This window comes from Dama dama, chromosome 19 (genome assembly GCF_033118175.1).
Source record: "Dama dama isolate Ldn47 chromosome 19, ASM3311817v1, whole genome shotgun sequence".
NCBI classification, from domain to species: domain Eukaryota; kingdom Metazoa; phylum Chordata; class Mammalia; order Artiodactyla; family Cervidae; genus Dama; species Dama dama.
The window spans coordinates 89,907,307-89,928,514 of NC_083699.1; the positions used below are offsets into that span (position 1 = coordinate 89,907,307).

Genomic DNA, 21,208 nt, shown 5'->3' on the forward strand with positions numbered 1-21,208 from the left:
ATCCTGGGCCACAAATCTGGTCTTGGAAAATTCAAAAAAATTGAAATCATTCCAGTCATCTTTTCTGACCACAGTGCAGTAAGATTAGATCTCAATTACAGGAAAAAAATTGTTAAAAATTCAAACATATGGAGGCTAAATAACACCCTTCTGAATAACCAACAAGTCATAGAAGAAATCAAAAAAGAAATCAAAATATGCATAGAAATCAATGAAAATGAAAACACAACAACCCAAAACCTATGGGACACTGTAAAAGCAGTGCTAAGGGGAAGGTTCATAGCATTACAGGCTTACATCAAGAAACAAGAAAAAAGCCAAATAAATAACCTAACTCTACACCTAAAGCAATTAGAGAAGGAAGAAATGAAGAACCCCAGGGTTAATAGAAGGAAAGAAATCTTAAAAATTAGGGCAGAAATAAATGCAAAAGAAACTAAAGAGACCATAGCAAAAATCAACAAAGCTAAAAGCTGGTTTTCTGAAAAAATAAACAAAATTGACAAACCATTAGCAAGACTCATTAAGAAACAAAGAGAGAAGAACCAAATTAACAAAATTAGAAATGAAAATGGAGAGATCACAACAGACAACACTGAAATACAAAGGATCATAAGAGACTACTACCAGCAGCTCTATGCCAATAAAATGGTCAACTTGGAAGAAATGGACAAATTCTTAGAAAAGTATAACTTTCCAAAACTGAACCAGGAAGAAATAGAAGATCTTAACAGAGACATCACAAGCAAGGAAATCGAAACCGTAATCAGAAATCTGCCAGCAAACAAAAGCCCAGGACCTGATGGCTTTACAGCTGAATTCTACCAAAAATTTAAAGAAGAGCTAACACCTATCTTACTCAAACTCTTCCAGAAAATTGCAGAAGAAGGTAAACTTCCAAACTCATTCTATGAGGCCACCATCACCCTAATTCCAAAACCAGACAAAGATGCCACAAAAAAAGAAAACTACAGGCCAATATCACTGATGAACATAGATGCAAAAATCCTTAACAAAATTCTAGCAAACAGAATTCAACAACATATTAAAAAAATCATACACCATGACCAAGTGGGCTTTATCCCAGGAATGCAAGGATTCTTTAATATCTGCAAATCAATCAACGTAATACACCACATTAACAACTTGAAAGATAAAAACCATATGATTATCTCAATAGATGCAGAGAAAGCCTTTGACAAAATTCAGCACTCATTTATGATTAAAACTCTCCAGAAAGCAGGAATAGAAGGAACATACCTCAACATAATAAAAGCCATATATGACAAACCCACAGCAAGCATTACCCTCAATGGTGAAAAATTGAAAGCATTTCCCCTGAAATCAGGAACAAGACAAGGGTGCCCACTCTCACCACTACTATTCAACATAGTTTTGGAAGTTTTGGCCACAGCAATCAGAGCAGAAAAAGAAGTAAAAGGAATCCAGATAGGAAAAGAAGAAGTGAAACTCTCGCTGTTTGCAGATGACATGATCCTCTACATAGAAAACCCTAAAGACTCTACCAGAAAATTACTAGAGCTAATCAATGAATATAGTAAAGTTGCAGGATATAAAATTAACACACAGAAATCCCTTGCATTCCTATACACTAACAATGAAAAAACAGAAAGAGAAATTAAGGAAACAATACCATTCACCATTGCAACAAAAAGAATAAAATACTTAGGAGTATATCTACCTAAAGAAACAGAAGACCTATACATAGAAAACTATAAAACACTGATGAAAGAAATCAAAGAGGACACAAACAGATGCAGAAACATACCGTGTTCATGGATTGGAAGAATCAATATTGTCAAAATGGCTATTCTACCCAAAGCAATCTATAGATTCAATGCAATCCCTATCAAGCTACCAACGGTATTTTTCACAGAACTAGACCAAAGAATTTCACAATTTGTATGGAGATACAAAAAACCTTGAATAGCCAAAGTAATCTTGAGAAAGAAGAATGGAACTGGAGGAATCAACCTGCCTGACTTCAGGCTCTACTACAAAGCCACAGTCATCAAGACAGTGTGGTACTGGCACAAAGACAGAAATATAGACCAATGGAACAGAATAGAAAGCCCAGAGATAAATCCACGAACCTATGGACACCTTATCTTTGACAAAGGAGGCAAGGATATACAGTGGAAAAAAGACAACCTCTTCAACAAGTGGTGCTGGGAAAACTGGTCAACCACTTGTAAAAGAATGAAACTAGAACACTTTCTAACACCATACACAAAAATGAACTCAAAATGGATTAAAGATCTAAATGTAAGACCAGAAACTATAAAACTCCTAGAGGAGAACATAGGCAAAACACTCTCCGACATGAATCACAGCAGGATCCTCTATGACCCACCTCTGAGAATATTGGAAATAAAAGCAAAAATAAACAAATGGGACCTAATGAAACTTAAAAGCTTTTGCACAACAAAGGAAACTATAAGTAAGGTGAAAAGACAGCCCTCAGATTGGGAGAAAATAATAGCAAATGAAGCAACAGACAAAGGATTAATCTCAAAAATATACAAGCAACTCCTGCAGCTCAATTCCAGAAAAATAAATGACCCAATCAAAAAATGGGCCAAAGAACTAAACAGACATTTCTCCAAAGAAGATATACAGATGGCTAACAAACACATGAAAAGATGCTCCACATCACTCATTATCAGAGAAATGCAAATCAAAACCACAATGAGGTACCATTACACGCCAGTCAGGATGGCTGCTATCCAAAAGTCTACAAGCAATAAATGCTGGAGAGGGTGTGGAGAAAAGGGAACCCTCTTACACTGTTGGTGGGAATGCAAACTAGTACAGCCACTATGGAGAACAGTGTGGAGATTCCTTAAAAAACTGGAAATAGAACTGCCATATGACCCAGCAATCCCACTTCTGGGCATACACACTGAGGAAACCAGATCTGAAAGAGACATGTGCACCCCAATGTTCATCGCAGCACTGTTTATAATAGCCAGGACATGGAAGCAACCTAGATGCCCATCAGCAGACGAATGGATAAAGAAGCTGTGGTACATATACACCATGGAATATTACTCAGCCATTAAAAACAATTCATTTGAATCAGTCCTAATGAGATGGATGAAGCTGGAGCCCATTATACAGAGTGAAGTAAGCCAGAAAGATAAAGATCATTACAGCATACTAACACATATATATGGAATTTAGAAAGATGGTAATGATAAGCCTATATGCAAAACAGAAAAAGAGACACAGATGTACAGAACAGACTTTTGGACTCTGTGGGAGAAGGTGAAGGTGGGATGTTTCGAGAGAACAGCATGTATATTATCTATGGTGAAACAGACCACCAGCCCAGGTGGGATGCATGAGACAGGTGCTTGGGCGAGGTGCACTGGGAGGACCCAGGGGAATTGGTTGGGGGTGGGGGGGAGGTGGGAGGGGGGATCGGAATGGGGAATACATGTAACTCCATGGCTGATTCATGTCAATGTATGACAAAACCCACTGCAATGTTGCGAAGTAATTAGCCTCCAACTAATAAAAATAATTGAAAAAAAAAAATTCTCAGGTGGGACAGTGGGTCTGCCCCCAGGCCAATCAGCTGATGCTGAAAGGCCCCTGGGCACCCTGAGGGCTCTGGGGTCACCTGGCTGTTCCCAGGGAAGGAGCCCACTTGGCGGGGCCGCTGGGCAGCAGGCTTGCTTCCTCCCTACCAGCAGGCTCTCCTCCCAGCATCCTTGTTTCGTTTCTGTCCTCCCACACCACTGACTCTGCAGGGCATTGGGTCTTACTCCTTCTATATCTCTGGTGCCCAGCCCGAGCCTGGTTGTTGGACTGGGTTGGTTGCAGAATGAATTCAGAAGCCCAGTGAGAATCACAGGTCATCATTGCCTCTCATGAGTCTATCATAGTAGATTTGAGCCTCGGCTGTGAAATCCTGTGAGGTCTAACTGCGGTGATGGAGTAAAGCTCAGAACCTTGTCCCCGCTGAGAATTTGAGCAGTGGTGTTTCATTCACTGCAGCAGCCTGGAGTCTCCCAGGCCTGGCCTTTTTTCCTCTCTGAGTGGTTGTGGTCACAAGACCAGGTCAGGTCCCAGGGCCCCTCATTCTGCCACAGCAATGGCAGGACCCCATGACGAGGCCACTTCTGCGGCTCCCACCTGAGAGGCGCAGTTCCCAGGAACCAGCTGCCCCAGCCACCTCTGCGTCATTTCCTTTGGCCTTGACTTTTTGGCCTTGTTCTACTATTTTAGTCCACATTCTGTATTTTTAGGAGCTACTTTCAGTCTTTTCTAGAAAGTGGATAGAATGTGTGCCCTGTGTATGCTTAGTCGCTTAGTCATGTCCGACTCTGGGTGACCCTATGAACTGTAGCCCACCAGGCTCCTCTGTCCTTGGGGTTTCCCAGGCAAGAATACTGGAGTGGGTTGCCGTTTCCTTCTACAGGGGATCTTCCTGACCCAGGGATTGAACCTGCATCTCTTGTGTCTCGAACATTGCAGGCAGACTCTTTACCCACTGAGCCATCAGGGAAGGTCTATTTTAGTCCATATTCTGTATTTTTAGGAGCTACTTTCAATCTTTTCTAGAACATGGGTTAGAATATACATGTTTAATTAATTAATGGCATTTAATGAATTCCATCTTTTATAACAATAAATGTTGACTTGTCATTAGAAACACACATTTCGCATAACAGTGAGGAGGTGTTCCAGCAAAGGGGACCCAGTCTGGGTCTCTTTGTCCTCTGGGACTGTGGATCTGGGTCACCAGCTGGGCCTGTTGCGTTCCCGGGGCCAGTTCATCTTCACGAGTTATTAATTTTATAGCCTCCTCTGAGGCAGAGCATTCTACATATACCTTTTTTTTTAGATTTGAAAGTGAAAGTGAAGTCACTCAGTCCTGTCCGACTCTTTGCGACCCCATGGACTGTAGCCTACCAGGCTCCTCCCTCCGTGGGATTCTCCAGGCAAGAATACTGGAGTGGCTTGCCATTTCCTTCTCCAGGGGATCTTCCCAACTCAGGGATCGAACCCGGGTCTCCTGCACTGCAGGCAGATGCTTTAACCTCTGAGCCACCAGGGAAGCCCGAGGCAGAGCATTCTAAAGTGCACCCATTACTCCCATCTGGTGAAGGAGACTTCTGGGCTGGCAGGTGGGGGTGCACCAAGCTGACAGCAGCAGGAGCCAAACACCCCAATGTTTCCCTTTACAAGGACACCTCCCGTGACTCTCAGAGTCTTTATGGTGGAAGCTGCCTCTTCATGAGTAGTTGTGGGGCTCAGGAACATTGTCCTGCAGGGAGGTGGAGGTTGATTTGAGAGTTCAGCATGTAAACGGTAGCTGAAGCTGTGGGCTTGAATGGTGTCACACACAGAGCCTGTGGAGTGAGGAATGGGCCAAAAATAGAGTCCTAGGAGCACCAGCCAATTATAGCACCAAGAGAAAGAAGTGTCCCTGAAGGAGATAGAGAAATTGCAAAAAGGAAGAAGGCAAGAGAGCGATGTTATAAGAGCTGAGGAAGGAGAGTTTCAGGAAGGGGGAGTGGGGAGGGTAATCACATCAGATAGAGCAAAAAAGCCCAGAAAACCAAAGCCTGATAAAAGTATATTAAGTTTATCTTTTTTTAGCATTTTACTTTATTAATAACATAAAATAATAAATTCTTTAATTGGCATAAACTGTAAAAATCTGTGGCATGAACTTGTTCTGGTTTCCAGCCATGCAAGCTTTTTTGAATTGCTTTTTTGAATAACAGTGTCACTGGTCTTATACCTCTCTCAGCTTGTCTTACTAGTCTGTGCAGAACTCAGTGATTGCTCAAATGATGGCTAAAGCACAATACATTTTCTTATATACGTGTGGATTAGCCTTAGGGCTTCTGTCTAGAGCTTTGTGTAATAAATAGCTGTGAAAATGTATATAAAATGTAAATAAGAACTCTGAAGCAAATAGTTTGAAGGCTTAAGATGGTAGCACTGCTGGCTCTTTCTATTTTCAATGTGAAAGTAGATTTCCAGTGAGAATATAATAACATGGGTATTTCCTGAAGAAAAATTCATCATCACAGATACAGTCATTTTTGTGCATGCTGTTATAATAAAGAGAACCAAGGAGAATTCTCTGATGGGCCAGTGGTTAGGACTCTGCTTTCACTGCCACGGGCCCAGGTTCAGTCCCTGGTCAGATAACTAAGATCCTGCAAGCTGTGTAGCATGGCCAAAAAATAAAACAGTAAGTCCTCTACATATGAACCTTTAAGTTTCAAATTTTTGAAGACATGAGCATGTGTTCACATGTCCAATCATGTAAGTTCGTTCACATGTCTGCCGTACACTGTCGTGTGTGTGCCGCGTATCCAGGTGGTGTGCTCTTGTGTACTTCACAGTACCGTATAGAGTACAGTGGTACAGTAGCTTTATTTCAAGCCCAGGATGTCTGGAAGCAAGAGTAAGAGCAATGGTGATGTAGCTGGTACTATCTTACTTTTCAAGGTACTGTATGGTAAGGTGAAAAGTCTTTATTTTTTGCATTTGTTTTTATGTATTATTTGTGTGAAAAGTATTATAAACCTATTGCAGTACACTACTATATAGCTGATTGTGTTAGCTGACTTCTTAAGCTAACTTTGTTGGGCTTATGAATGTGCTGTCAGAACTCATTCGTATGTAGGGGACTTGCTGTAGAAAATGAAAAGGGGAACCAAGAATGCTTTGCCTAAATAACAGAAGTTTCTCTCTTGCGTGAAGGTCTGAGATGAGTATTCCAGGTTGTATAATTTTACTTTACTTGATCATTCAGGGCCCCAGGTTCCTTCTAGGTTGTTGCTCCCACCATGCCCTAGGGATGTGTACTTGACTGAACCTGGGTTGCCAGGATGCCTGAATCATGGCCAGAGGGAAGGAAGAGAGTGTGGAGGGGGCACACCCATGATCTGAAAGCCTAAACACAGATTCGCATACATCCTTCCATTCCACTGGCAAATACTTAGTCATGTGACTCTATTTACTGCTGCTGCTGCTGCTAAGTCACTTCAGTCGTGTCCGACTCTGTGCGACCCCATAGACGGCAGCCCAGCAGGCCCTGCCGTCCCTGGGATTCTCCAGACAAGAACACTGGAGTGGGCTGCCATTTCCTTCTCCAGTGCATGAAGGTGAAAAGTGAAAGTGAAGTCGCTCAGGCATGTCTGACTCTTAGCGACCCCATGGACGGCAGCCCACCAGGCTCCTCCATCCATGAGATTTTCCAGGCAAGAGTACTGGAGTGGGGTGCCATTGCCTTCTCCGCTACTTACTACTAGGATCTCAAAAATGGGATCTAACAAAGTTCCCAAGAAGCAGAGAATAGTTTTTAGTATCTAACTGTTAAAGAAAAACCAGAGCTGAAGAGCAGATAAAGCTGTAAAAACAGATCTTATTGAGGAGTTAATACAGCAGGGACAGAACTGAGCTCAGTTCCAGATAGAGCATAGACAAGTGGGGCTTTTTAGCCAAGGAGCAGGGTGGGGGTCAGTCGAGGGAGAGTTACTATGAGGACACATCGGGGTGAGGGGATTCTAGTTAAGGATTCTTGATGAAAGCAGACCAGGGTGATCAGATACCACTGGGGTTGAGGAATTTGATCAGGTAGCAAGGGTGATCAGATACCAAGAGTGGGAGATTCTGGGCTTCCCTAGTGGTCCAATGGTAAAGAACACAGGAGACGTGGGTTTGATCCCTGATCAGGGAACTAAGATCCTGTATGCCTCGGGGCAACTAAGCCCATGCACCACAACTACTGGGCCTGTTTACCTGGAGCCTGTGCTCTGCAACAAGAGAAGTCACCTTAATGAGAAGTCCTCACACTGTAACTAGAGAAAAGCCTGCATCACAGCAAAGACCCAGCACAGCAAAGAAAAAAGGAAGAGTGAGGGATTCTGGCTACACTGACTGAGCAGGATTTTTGCTAAAAATGGGCAATGCAAAGACAGGTATAAATCCAAAGATCGAGACCTGGTTGGGAAGAGGGTTCAGAGGAGACTAAAATTTGACCAAAGAGAGTCTATCATATAACTAAGGCTCACTTACAATTGCCTTTGTTTTTAATATTTCCATCGAAATCTGGATATATTAATAAACTATGGGAACTTTCTATATTCATTGCTACAGATTATAGAAGGCTTGGACTTTTCTTAAAGCATCTAAGTGTGGGGCACTTCCCAGTTGAATTCACTTACACGTGTTTTTGATTTATCTACTGTGTGCTAGGGACCCTCTCAACTCCAGGGATGGAGCAGTATATGAGGTGGGAAGAACTGATCTTGGGAGGCTGTGGGGTGGCCTCGGCTGTGATGGCTTGAAGCAGGAATCTGAGTTCCCCTACCAGGGTTTGAATCTGGGCTGCCGTGCTCTCTGGTTCTTGTCTGCTTTGAAGAATTCAGCAAAGAGATGAAAAGTAGTGAGACAACTAAAATGTTTATTAAGAGAGAATATATGTGCAGAGGAAGCATGAGCTGGCTCACAGAGAGAGAGAGAGTCCTGTGCTTTGGGAGGCAGTTCTGGGTTTCCTCCGGCCAGTCATCTTGCTGTGTCTGGCTTTAAAACCATAATTGATCTGGCTAAGGGCCCTCCGGTGTGTGCACGTGCATCTTTTAGCCAAGATAGATTCCAGCGCAGAGGTCTCAGGGAAGTTGACAGAACATATTATGGCCTAGCACCCCCTCTCCTAAGGATCCTTTCTTTGCATGCATAGTTTGGGGGTCTCTGACCTCAAGAAAGAGTAATACGTGGTCTCTTTATCTTTAGTCCAAGCAGGACTCCACTCCCTCTTGCTCCTGCCATTATCTTTATCTTGAAATATCTGTTCTCAGGAGACAGATGCCAGCTGCTCAGTCTGGGGCCTCAGGGCCTGATCTTTCAGATCCAGGACAGGCCCAAGTACTCAGGTTACCTGGTCCTCTTCCTGATTAAAAGACTCAGTCTTTTGTTATATTATCCGTAAGTGAAGTTTTTCTTTCATGAATTGTCACTTTTCCATATCAAAAACAGGTTTCCATGAATACACTTAGATATTAATGCATCATTAACCAATCAGATTCCCTGAAAACCTAGGACCTCCCAGCCAACACTTTCAGTGGGGAAATTTCATTTCTAAAATTGGTAGCAAAGCTTTCTTAGATCCTCAAACATCATCAACCTGAAATAATGGCCTGGAGCAGAATATTTGACTCCTGTTGATAGATAGCCTTTGTTTATGTGGATTCGTTTCGGCAGCCTCGTTATCAGTCTGGACATTTTATTTCCCAGTTTGCAAATATATATGTGTTTCAGCCTCAGGGAAAATAACATCCTCCGTTTTTATGGAAAGCCGTAATGTCTTGTAGCAATACGGGGTGATTTATTAGACTATATACTGTATGTCAGGATTAGCATTCCCTAAAACATATTTTTGTAATGGGTTTTTTTTTAGCTTTATGTTTTCAAAAGATAATAAACCAATTTTGGCAGCCATTGTAAAAGCATTGCCCAAGTTAATTAGGTTTTCAGACAGCAGGGGTCTGCCATTAAACAATTTATCTTCGCTTCTTTTCATGCTGCTTTAGCTTAGTTGGGAACTGCTCTATCTGTCCACCTCTGTTCAGCTGGACAATGTATGAACAGTCATAGGCCATTTCATTATTCAAGGGAAAGGTGTGTATATTCATAGGTCATCTCATTATTCAGAGAAAATGTTTGTATATATTCATAGGTCATTTCATTATTCAGGGAAATTGTGTATTTGTGATTAGACTGATAAATCTTGATTTACCACATGTGACTTCACGGCAGAAATATAAATAATATTATAAATTTCATAAGATCTCATAAATAACCTATTTTTTTCCACTCTTTATTATCACCCCACATGCAATGAGATACCATATGTGCAAAATGCATAGTGAGCTGTAGAGATATGGGTTACCCTAATCAGTTAATTTTCTTCACAAGAGATTTTCCAGAGGTCACCTAAGTTAAGGATTAAAGGTTACCCCAGTGAAAGTTGGGTTGCCTTTTCTAGGAGGAAGAGGCAGCATGTGGAAAGTCTTGGAACGGTGCAAGAACAGGTGTGGGGTACGGAAGGCAGATGCTACGCGTGGCCAGAGAACAGCATTGGGGAGCCCTGGGCCTCAGAGTGAGGCAGGGTCAGAGTAGACTAATGGCCACATGAGGCTCCTTGGAAAGGTGGCACGGAGCGGTGACAGCTAGGGTTGCCTCCTGTGTTGACCTCACTGTCTGTGAAGAAGGCGAGATTAGGCTGCAGGAAGGTCGAGGAGGAGCCCACGCCATCTAGACAAAAGCTCTCTGGGCCAAAACCTACTCAGGGATGCAGGGACAGGAGAGAGGAGCAGAGCAGCCCAGGAGGGCACATGGGCAAGGGCAGGGGAGGGAGAAATCGAGGTCAACCACCAATCTAGGCTTGGCTGCCTGGTAAGGTCGGTGTGGGGAACAGAGTGCGTGAGGTCAGCACTAACCCCCACAGGGCTTGAGAATGATGGGCACTCTGAGAGATGGCAGGGGCTCAGGCTGGCCTTACAGAGTGGGCGTTTTATATGTAGGTGTCAGCAGGCGAGTAATCATGAGATTGGAATGTACTATTATTGCAGGTGAGAAAGGGCATGGCCCACTTGGGATACTGCTTGTTGCAGCTGAAATCTGTGGACTTTTTCAGAGCACATTGACCGCTAACTCTGTGTGGTTTCTTTAGGAAGCCGTATCACTCTAAACTGGAGGCTTTTGTGAGTCACATGTCAAAAGGACCTGGAGCCTCTTTCGAAAGCCCCTTGCACTCGCTGCCTCTTTACTCCAGTCACCAGCTGTGTGAGATGGGAGAGCTCACACAGACAGGTAAGTGCAATGACCATTCTTCCACTTACTCTTCCGCCCAATCCCGTGTGTGGTGGACGCATGCAGCGGGGCCTCGGGTGAGACGCTGTGGGCATGAGGGTGAGTCAGCACTGTACCTCAAGCAGCTGTGAGCCCACCAAGATATCTCATTAAACATTTCTTTTTTAAAATATATTTATTATTTTTGGTTGCACTGGGTCTTCATTGCTGTGTGCAGGCTTTCTCTAGTTGCAACAAGTGGGGGCTACTCTTCATTGCAGTGCACGGGCTTCTCATTTCAGTGACTGTTCTCATGTGTGGGCTCAGTAGTTGTGGAGCACAGGCTTAGTTGATCTGAGGCATGTGGGTTCTTCCCAGATCAAACAAGGATCAAACCCATGCCCCCTGCTTTGGCATGTGGATTCCTATCCACTGCTCCAACCAGGGAAGTCCCGTCTGATTTCTAAATATTAAAAATAGCCTTTTCTCCTATTATTAAAAATATATATATTCATGGAAGAAAAAGTAGGGATGACAATTAAGCAAAAGAAAGATGAATTTAAAGCACTCATAATCTCACCAAAGAAATTAATAACCTTTCTTCTTGTGTTAATATCTATGCAGTCGTGGGTATGCGCGCACACACACACACACACACACACACTCATTCTCACAGGTTGTATCTTCCTGAGCACTATTTTGTAGCCCACTTTTTCACTTAATAATATATCGTGATAATCTTTCCCTACCAATAAATGTTCATCAACAACATAATTTCTGATAGCTGCATTTTCTTCCACTGTGGATAGGCCATGATGTATGTAACCAGTCCCATGTTCTCAGATACTTCAGACAAAACAGCTAAAAGGTTTTAATGCCCCAGATCTGAGGGACATGCATATGGCAGAGCCCCACCATGCATGGAGTCTGCAAGTGTGTTCCTCACAAAAGCCATCTCTCCCTCTGCAGCCCTGTTCATACTGCTGTGCAGCCAGTTCACTGTCAGCATAGGTTGGTGAGTTAACTGTGGGTTGGGACGAGAAAGAACTGGTGCCCCCAAAAGGTTTCAGCTTTCTACTTCTTCAGTCTGAGACCTCAGAGGACCTTTGTGTGGTCACTGGTCTTCCTGGAGGAATCAGGATGACCTATAGGCCATATTCTGTTTCTTGATCCACCAGCATCTTAGGACCTCAGCTTTGATGGAAACAAGGTCCATCAAACCCCAATGGTTTCCCCATGTTTTGAAAACTGTTATTACTGGGGAGAAGATAGTAAGTGACCAAGTGGGGCAAGATGAAGGCTCTGGAGGACTAGCCTTGAATAAGGAGTTTTGTCAAAAGCTTTTGCTAATTAGTTCCATGTGCACAAACTCTGCATTAGTTTAAAACAGGAGTCCTGGGATTTCCCTTGTGGTCCATGGCTAAGACTCTGTGCTCCCAATGCAGGGAGACCAGGTTCAGTCCCTGAACAGGGAATTCTATCCCACGTGCCACAACTGAAGATCTTGTATGCCGCAACTAAGACCTGGAGCAGCCAAATGAATAAATATTTAAAAAACAAGTAAATAAAAATAGGAGTCCTCCTCCTACCAGAACCAGAGCCCCCTTTTATTAACAAGTATTTTGTGGTGCTCCCTGAACTATCCCAAAGTGAAATTCAAATATAACCATTCTATATACATAATTTTACAAAACAGTTATATCAGGTATCCTACCTATAATATGAAGTAGAAACAAAAGGAAATGATTTTATTATGTAATTCTATATATCTCAGTATAAATGTTTGAGCACACCTTTGTTAGAAAAGAAAATGAAGTAATCAATTGCTTGCACATAAGTGTAGATGGGTGTGGTGACAGCTACAAATGCAGAATGATCAAAGGATGTGCATTGATGACTCTTAATACCCCATATATCAGGACATGATTTATTTGACAAATGTGATCAAAACAAAAGACAGATGCCCCTTAATTTATTTCTGGAAAATTCAGTAGATGTTAATGTTATACAAAAATGGCTATATGTCTGTGGACACAAAAAAAACAGTTTTGAAATTGAAGTATTAAAACTTCAAGGATTTTCACATATGGGAATGTCTTGTACTTCAAAAGTTATTCGGAACAGAGAACAGTTCCTTGTGAAGGCTGTCTAGCCCTTGGCCCCCACCCACAACGGGTCAGCAGTGTTCCTCCCCGTGTTATTGTGACAACCCAAACCCTCCCTGAGGGCAGAACTGTGCTTGCTGAGAACGACTGGTGGTGAGTAACAGAAACCAACTCTGGCCCCTCCCAAAAAGGACATTTATTATAAAGACTGAGGATGACTCACAGACTCTAAGGGCAAGAATATGACTAGGCCTCCAGAGACTGGTCTCAGCGATAAAAAAGCTGACTGTCCCTGCCGCTGTGGTTTTGCTGTGTGTCTGTCAATGGAGACAGTCCTGGCCACATGTAGAGATGAACTTATACATTCACGTTCTTGAGACAATCTGATGGTGTCCTTGAGGGTCAGTGTCCATCAACTGGCTGGGAGGTTAGGGTAATTGCATCAAATAGTTTATTCATCCCCATCTTTCTTTCCAATTGACCTATTATCATCATTGTTTTTTTAAAACTAGCCTTACCCTAGAAATCTTATTTGTGGTAGTTTGCTCCTATCCCCTTGGTCTCTTCTAATGGTCACTTTTACCTCCTGTTTGAAATCTTGCATCGCTGTTAGAATAGTCATTTATGAGTGCACACTTTGGGGACCTCACAGGAACCACGTAAGATGCAGCTGATCGTTAGCGTCCACTCCGTCCCAGGTGCTTTAGCAGCTGCCGTGTGTAGGGGAGGAGGGCAGCTGGATGGCACAGCGCATGGAAGCCTCCGAGGGTGCTGCTGCGAGCTGCAGGTTCTGACAATAACACAGGCTTTGGAGTAAACAGACCTGTGAAGTGGGGCGTGTAACATATTCCCGACAAAGCTGGTGGCAAGTTGCATTGATACACACATTGATAGTGTGTGTAAAGTGCTGAGCACAGTTCTAGCACATGCTAGGCTCGGCAGATGCAGTGAATGCCTCAGAAGTCCAGCAGTCTGTGTGAACAGGAGGGAATGATTAATTCCACCTGGGGGAGAAAGAGAAGGACAGAAAGGAATTATAGTATTGGAGTCAGGATGAGCATTTCACTGGGAGAGAAAGGGAAGGGCAGGAACCAGGTTGTGAAGATGCGAGTTGTGTTTGGAGAGGAGGAGGCACCCTGAACAGGTAATATTTCAGCCTGAACATGTAGGGAGGAGGTGACGTGAGCCAGGACTAAGAGCACAGGTTGGGCCCAGATGGGAGCTGGAGTTCTGGCTCGGCCATATCTTAACTGTGAATGGCTTGGGCCTCAGTTTCCTTTTGCTTTCTTTGTTGGGTTTTTGTGAGGATTAAAGGAGAAAGGTCTGGTGCACAGTAAGCATAGGTGGCCTCAGAATGCTGGGTGGGCCCAGAAGGAACTGGGGGCCAGACACAGATTCTGGGTGTTGGCCCCTCTGTGCAAGTCATTTGGAAATGCTAAGACCTGTCCCAGCGCAGATCTCTGAGGGGACTCTGCTGTCAATACTCTTCGTTCAGAGTAGGACCTAGATAGCCTCCATGATTTTTTTTCTCCCCCTGAGCTGTTCCCCTTCCTGGGCCAACACGGTTCCCTCTGTCCCACACATTTCAGCCTGAAGTTGTCTTGTCTTTGTGGTTGGGCTTTGCAGACCAGTCGGGCATCTGCATAAGTGGCATCATGGGTCACAGGGCCTGCCCGAGGTTTACACTCTCAGGGAACTCAGATCTCACACTTAAAGGCCATCCCAACATCCTGTTGGCTGGAGGGTGAGCTTGCTCTTATCTTGGATTGCCTTCTCCTACTTGAAGATAAGGCTTTTTCAGTGTTTGTTTTTGTTTTGTTTTTAATTGTACTGTGGCATAGTTCCTGTGTGTAGTTCAAAACTGTAACTACTAAAGTGAAACTTAAAAATCATGCTGCTATCCCTGTTCTGTCACCACCACCCCCCATTTCTGTGCCCCTGTCACCCCCAGATAACCATGGTGCGCCCTTCCAAAGTTTCTTTATACAAAACACAGACAGCTGCCTATACACATTCTTATTTTTCCCCTCATTTTTATTTAAAAGGAGCATAGTAAACACACTGTTCTGCAATTTGCTTTTTCCCCCCCCAAATATTCCATCTAGGTACCTGGGAGATCATTCCATATCTGTGCAGGGAGAGGATTGTTGCTGATGGGCAGGTTAAAGGGCAGGACTGGGCAGAATGGACCCAGGAAGTGAGCAGAGAGCCTTGGGCTGGGGAAGTAGGGAGTGTGGCATGAAGGAGGGAACTGGGCAGCCAGGATATGGCTTGTTCTCCTTGCCTGACTGATTTCTGTGAGCTCCCAGGCACTCTGAGGAACAATTTGTCCCTGGGCAGGAGGGAGAAAGCTCTCCTTAGGCTCCATTACCTCCTGCACCTCCACCAGCAGGCTGGTTTTACCTCTGAGCCCCACCAGTCACAGCCCTCCTCCAGAGGGATCGAGGCAGACAGATGGAAAGGCGTGGGTCCAGAGGACAGGGCCCCACTCTGCTCATCCCTTTGTGTGTAATCCCTTCACATGCTGGTGGGAGCCCCTTGAGGGTCCCTCGCAGTGGGGGCCAGGCTCGAGGGTGTAACCATACAGTGTCTGAAGCCTTCCAGCACTGGGCGAGCCTCGACTCCCCTGGCTGGCCCTTTCACTGAGCTGGTGGTGAGGCAAGCGTGTGACGCTCTTGTGTTTCAGGGGTCGTGCAGCACCTGCAGAACGGCCAGCTGCTGAGGGACATCTACCTGAAGAAACACAAGCTCCTGCCGAGTGACTGGGCTGCAGAGCAGCTTCACTTAGAGACCACCGGCAAGAGCCGGACGCTGCAGAGTGGGCTGGCTCTGCTCTATGGCTTTCTGCCAGATTTTGACTGGAAGAAGGTTTATTTTAGGCACCAGCCCAGTGCTCTGTTCTGCTCTGGGAACTGCTATTGCCCACTGAGGAACAAGTACCTGGAGAAGGAGCAGCGTCGGCAGTACCTATTACGTTTGAATAACAGGCAGCTAGACAGGACTTACGAGGAGATGGCCCGGATCGTGGACATCCCCACCAAGCAGCTCCGGGCTGCCAACCCCATAGACTCCCTGCTCTGCCTCTTCTGCCACAACGTCAGCTTCCCCTGCACCAAGAACGGCTGTATCACCATGGACCACTTCAAGGTGATCAAGACGCATCAGATAGAGGATGAGAGAGAGAGGCAGGAGAAGAAGCTGTACCTGGGGTACGCGCTGCTGGGCGCCCACCCTATCCTGAACCAAACCGTCGGCCGCATGCAGCACACAGCAGAGGGCAGGAAGGAGGGGCTTTTCACTCTCTACTCCGCTCACGACGTTACTCTGGCCCCGATTCTCAGTGCCTTGGGCCTTCCGGGAGCCAGGTTCCCGCGGTTTGCGGCCAGGTTGGTCTTTGAGCTCTGGCAGGACAGGGAGAAGTCCCGTGAGCACTCCGTCCGGATCCTCTATGACGGTGTTGACATCACGTTCCACACTTCATTCTGCCAGGACCACCACAGGCGGTCTCCCAAGCCCATGTGTCCCCTCGAAAATTTAGTCCGCTTCATCAAAAAGGACATGTTTGTGGCCCTGGGTGGTGGTAGTACCAGTTATTATGAAGCATGTCACAGGGAAGGATTCTAACAGGCACACGATGCAGCGCCGAGAGTCTACGCCAATTCGAAGGGATGGGGAAGGTCCGCTTCTAGTTCTGTCGGCTGCTAAAGGTACAAGGTAGTTTTTAAAGGCTGGAAATCATGCCTGGGGCCCACATGGATTTGGGGTTGAACAGGGAGCATGTTGCTGTAATTGGGTACGTAAGTGACTTGGTACACAGTGGTCAGTTCACAGAGAAAGGAAGGTACTTTATCCCAGCTAGACTTTGCTTGGATGCCAGAATAATATTTCAGTGCCCAAAGTTGCCAATTCAAATGTGTATTCTTTTGATCTGCCTTGGTACTGTGTGATGGAACCAGCAAACCTCAGCCAAACCTCCTCTTCATCTGGGACAACCTCACCTTGTCCTTTTTCAGTGAATGGTTTCCTGAAGTGATTCATTTAAAACAGGGGTGGGCAAACTTTTTCCATTAAGGGGCAGGTAGTAAATATAGACTCTGGACCAAAAGGCCACCTATAGCACCTGTCACAGCTGCCCGACTCTGCTCTTGTAACATGAAGGCAACCACAGATGACCCACGAATGAGTTCAGCGTGGCTGTCACAGGCCACACAAAAGAGGCAGTGGGCCAGCTGTAGTCTGAGGGTTTAGTTTGCTGACCCCCATTCTAAGAAACAGGCTGTTCTACAATTGCACTTTCAGCACTTTTTGAGAGAACCAGTTGAATACCCAGAATTATTCAGTGGTGCCTCCAGTAACTTCTGCTAGAAACACAGAATCTGTTCTGTATCTGACATTATAACAAAACTTGAGGGGAAACAAACATTGAATCAGAATGAATCATAAAAAAATTATTAGAATAATACTTGATGTTCATGATGATTGTGGTATAAGATAGTTTCGAGTATGTCTTCAATATTTGTCTGCTGTAGTCTATTTGCTGTACATGCTGAAATTTTTGTATTCCATTTAGTATTTTTATAGTCTAGGAAAATATTTTCTAAGATCAGTTTTAGATGTGCTCTTATTCCTATGAAATATTCAATTTACTGTATCTGCTTGGTGGTTAGAAGGGAACCAGAAGCTGAATTCAGGCACTTTCTCCCAATAAAACTAATGATGGCTCATTCCCTTTGACAAGCAGTAGAATTGGATCAATTTTTAAACCATTTTCGTCAATTTCAAATGGTAAATTCAGATTGATTTTTAAATAAGTTTTTGGAAGAACTTTGTTACTAGATAGTTAAGTAATCTTTATAAGGTATTTTATACATTAGAAGCAATTATAATTAAATCTGTGATTTCTGCCTAAAATGGTGCTAGTTCTGTGCAAAGAAATGTAAAGTGAGATTCTCCAATGTCGTTGCCATTCCAGCCTTTTTTGTCTGTTTTTGTCCAGTGTTTCATTTGAATACATCTGTTTCTATTAATAAATTTTTGAAGAATACTCATACATGTAACTCATGGTTTGTACCTATGTCACTCTGTTTCAAGTGAGTTTTAATTGTTTTATCTTTTAATAAATAAAAGCATTTTAAATTAGAAAACTCTACAGTACACATGGGGAAGGGAGGCCCAGTGTGACTAGCAATAGGCCAAGCCGGGCCTGCTAGGGTGACCGGGAGGGACGGAGTCCTACCCTGGGCCACAGAGGGGCTACAGCTTCCTTCTCTGACAGCAGCATCAGGACTTCGTGGTCAAGGGTGTGTCACAGCTGGTGGCCCTGGACTGGGTGATAGTTTATCTCAAAGTCTTCTTTTATTGCTGAAAATCATGTGTTGTTGTTGTTCAGTCAATAAGTCATGTTCAACTCTTTGTGACCCCCATGGACTGCAGCACACCAGGCTTCCCTGTCCTTCACTGTCTCCCAGAGCTTGCTCAAACTCATGTCCCTGGAGTCAGTGATGCCATCCAACCATCTCATCCTCTGTCGTCCCCTTCTCCTCCTGCCCTCAATCTTTCTCAGCATCAGGGTCTTTTCCAATAAGTCGGCTCTTATCAGGTGGCCAAAGTACTGGAGCTTCAGCTTCAGCATCAGTCCTTCCAATAAATACTCAGGGTTGATTTCCTTTAGGATTGACTGGTTTGATCTCCTTGCTGTGTGTTGTCTCTTTAATATTTAAAGCCTATGCAAGTTTTTTTTTTTTTGCTCCCACTTGCAATCTATCTGAATCAGAACTGCTAAACACAGCTTGAAGATTTTAAAGTAAAGGTGAATCAGAAGATATTTTAAAAATCAATTTTGCAACATCTGTTTTGTTAAAGGTGGATATTTTGCATAAAAGCCAACATTAAAAGTGCAGAGGTTTTGCCTCCTAAGATACTGGGTATGCATGGCATTAAACTATCCTCCTCATTATCTAGTTCTGACCCATTTCCTTTCTATAAACAAACACTGTGCACCCCGCTGAGGGTGCTGGAGCTTGTCCTTGGTTTCAGGGCAATGGTCTCAATGACTTAGATTATGGCAAGTGTGGGTGTGCACACTGCATATTCAGCTTTGTTGTTTTCATGATTAAAATTAATACATGCACATTGGGAAACAGTCAAACAATACTGAAAACAACTTCAAAGGTGAAGTTCTCTAATCCTACCTCCAGAGAGAACACAATGAGCCGCTTGAAAAATCTTCTTCCAGGAATTTAACTTGCAGATACATACATACATATATATATATAAAATTTTTAAGTGGGAACAAGATTATTCAACCTATATTGTCCTGTGACTTCCTTCCCTCAAAATATATTTTGTTTCCTTTAACAGTATGTCTTAGACATATTTCTCATCAACTTGCTTCTCTTTTTTATTTTTTTCAACTTGCTTCTCTTAACAGTATGTCTTAGGGATTTCCACGTTGAGAGGAAAGGTGGGGGAAAGGAAGAAAGAGAAGGAAGGAAAGATAGCTCTTTTATAGCCATAGCATAATATTTCATGATTTCATGATATAGATGAGACATACTTTTTAATATTTTTAAAGTAATAATTCCCTTTTTTCTTTCGAGATTTTACTAAAAGAATATTTATATAGTATTCCTGACACAACAAACATTTTAGCACTTTGACAGCCAGGTAGCTTTATAAAATCATTAGTCAACTGACTGAGTTTATCAATTTAATCTTTCCACAACAAAACGACCAGCTTTGAAAGTAGCTGGCAGGATTGAATAGCAATTGTATCATTGTGTTGATTCAGGATGCATATCCAGCTTTTCCTGACTGTCCAAAGTGAACATTTTTAAAAACAATCTTATTTGCTTATGGCTGTGCTAGATCTTTGCTGCTGCGTGGGCTCCTCTCTCACTGCAGCGTGCAGGCTTCTCACTGCAGTGGCCTCTCTGGTCGCAGAGAGCGGGCTCTAGGGCACTTGGGCTTCAGTAGTTGTGGCACATGGACTCAGCATTTGCAGTTCGCAGGCTCTACAGCACAGGCTCAGTAGTTGTAGCACACGGGCCTGGCTGCCCCGTGGTATGTGGGATCTTCTCAGATCAGGGATCAAACCCACATCTCCTGCGCTGGCAGGCGGATTCTTTACCACTGAGCCACCAGGGAAACCCTAAAGTAAACATTTTAATCAAAGATACTGACCTTCAAATGGTGATGTTTAGAGCTGTGTGTTCACATAGTAGACACTGGCCATGGAAAGCTACCAGAAATGAGATGTGGTTCTTCTGAACTGGCATAAGACAACTGGTGAGACGTATTTTAATTTTTCATTAAAAATGAAATTAAAACATATGTCCAGAGCCCCCCTAGAAACTTCCTCGGGACCTAGCGACCTCCAGCCCTTCACCCTCCCTCTCCTGCCTGTGTCCCCTTGCCTGCGTGCTCGGTTGCTCAGTCGTGTCCGACTCTTTGTGACTCCGTGGACTGTAGTCCATCAGACTCCTCTGTCCATGGGCTTTCCCAGGCAAGAATACTGGAGTGGGTTGCCATTTCTTCCTCCAGGGGATCTTCTCGACCCAGGGAATGAACCCACATCTCCTGCACTGGCAGGCGGATTCTTTACCACTGAGCCACATAGAGTTCAAGACCAGTTCTGTATCACTTCCCAGGCATAAGGCCTCAGGCATTGGGTTCCTCATCTGAAAACCAGGATGACACCTCCCACGAGAGAGTACAGGTAAAACCCTGGGCAGCGTGGGTCATCCTCCCAATGAAGCCTCCATTACTGCCCCCCACTTACTCTTTCTTTTAACTGTGCTGAGTTACCAAAACCAGCCAGAACTAGAATATGTCCCTGCCCATTTTTTTAAGCCAGGAAGCCACCTGGAGGCACAGCATTATGCTCTAGGCATAACTGGGAAGTATAGCTCCCCAGGCTCATGCACTTCCCTTTGGGGAAAAAAAGAACTCAATTCTTCTCAGTCCTGCATTTGTGCTTTGATAAAAAGCACAAAGTGACACCTTATTATAAACATCTCAATGATTTCCCAAGGGAGATGAAGCTCATTGCTCATCCTTTCCTCGTTTCCTTCATCATCTCTGTCTAATCCCCAGCTTCCTGCTTGAGTTATGAGTTGCTGCCCACTGCAGAAGCAGCAGCTGACCAAAGTTCAGCAAAGGAATGGGAGTCTGGAGGCTGAGGCCATGGGTCTGGCCCCTCTGTGGCCCCAAGAGGCACTGAAGGAAAAGCAGCCCAGGAAGTGATGTGCATCTCAACAGGG

General features: G+C 44.2%; 1 protein-coding gene across 7 annotated transcripts in view; it reads left to right on the forward strand.

The window, feature by feature from the left end:
- PXYLP1 (2-phosphoxylose phosphatase 1) overlaps nt 1–17,991 on the forward strand; it is an 82,046-nt gene extending 64,055 nt beyond the window's left edge. For all 7 annotated transcript variants that reach the window (XM_061167712.1, XM_061167711.1, XM_061167716.1 and 4 more), the window contains 2 exons: nt 10,724–10,863; nt 15,634–17,991. In XM_061167712.1, coding sequence (XP_061023695.1) covers nt 10,724–10,863; nt 15,634–16,571 — 1,078 coding nt within the window. In that variant the 3' untranslated portion in view covers nt 16,572–17,991. The remainder of the gene's footprint in view (nt 1–10,723; nt 10,864–15,633) is intronic.
- Nucleotides 17,992–21,208: the final 3,217 nt, after the last annotated feature.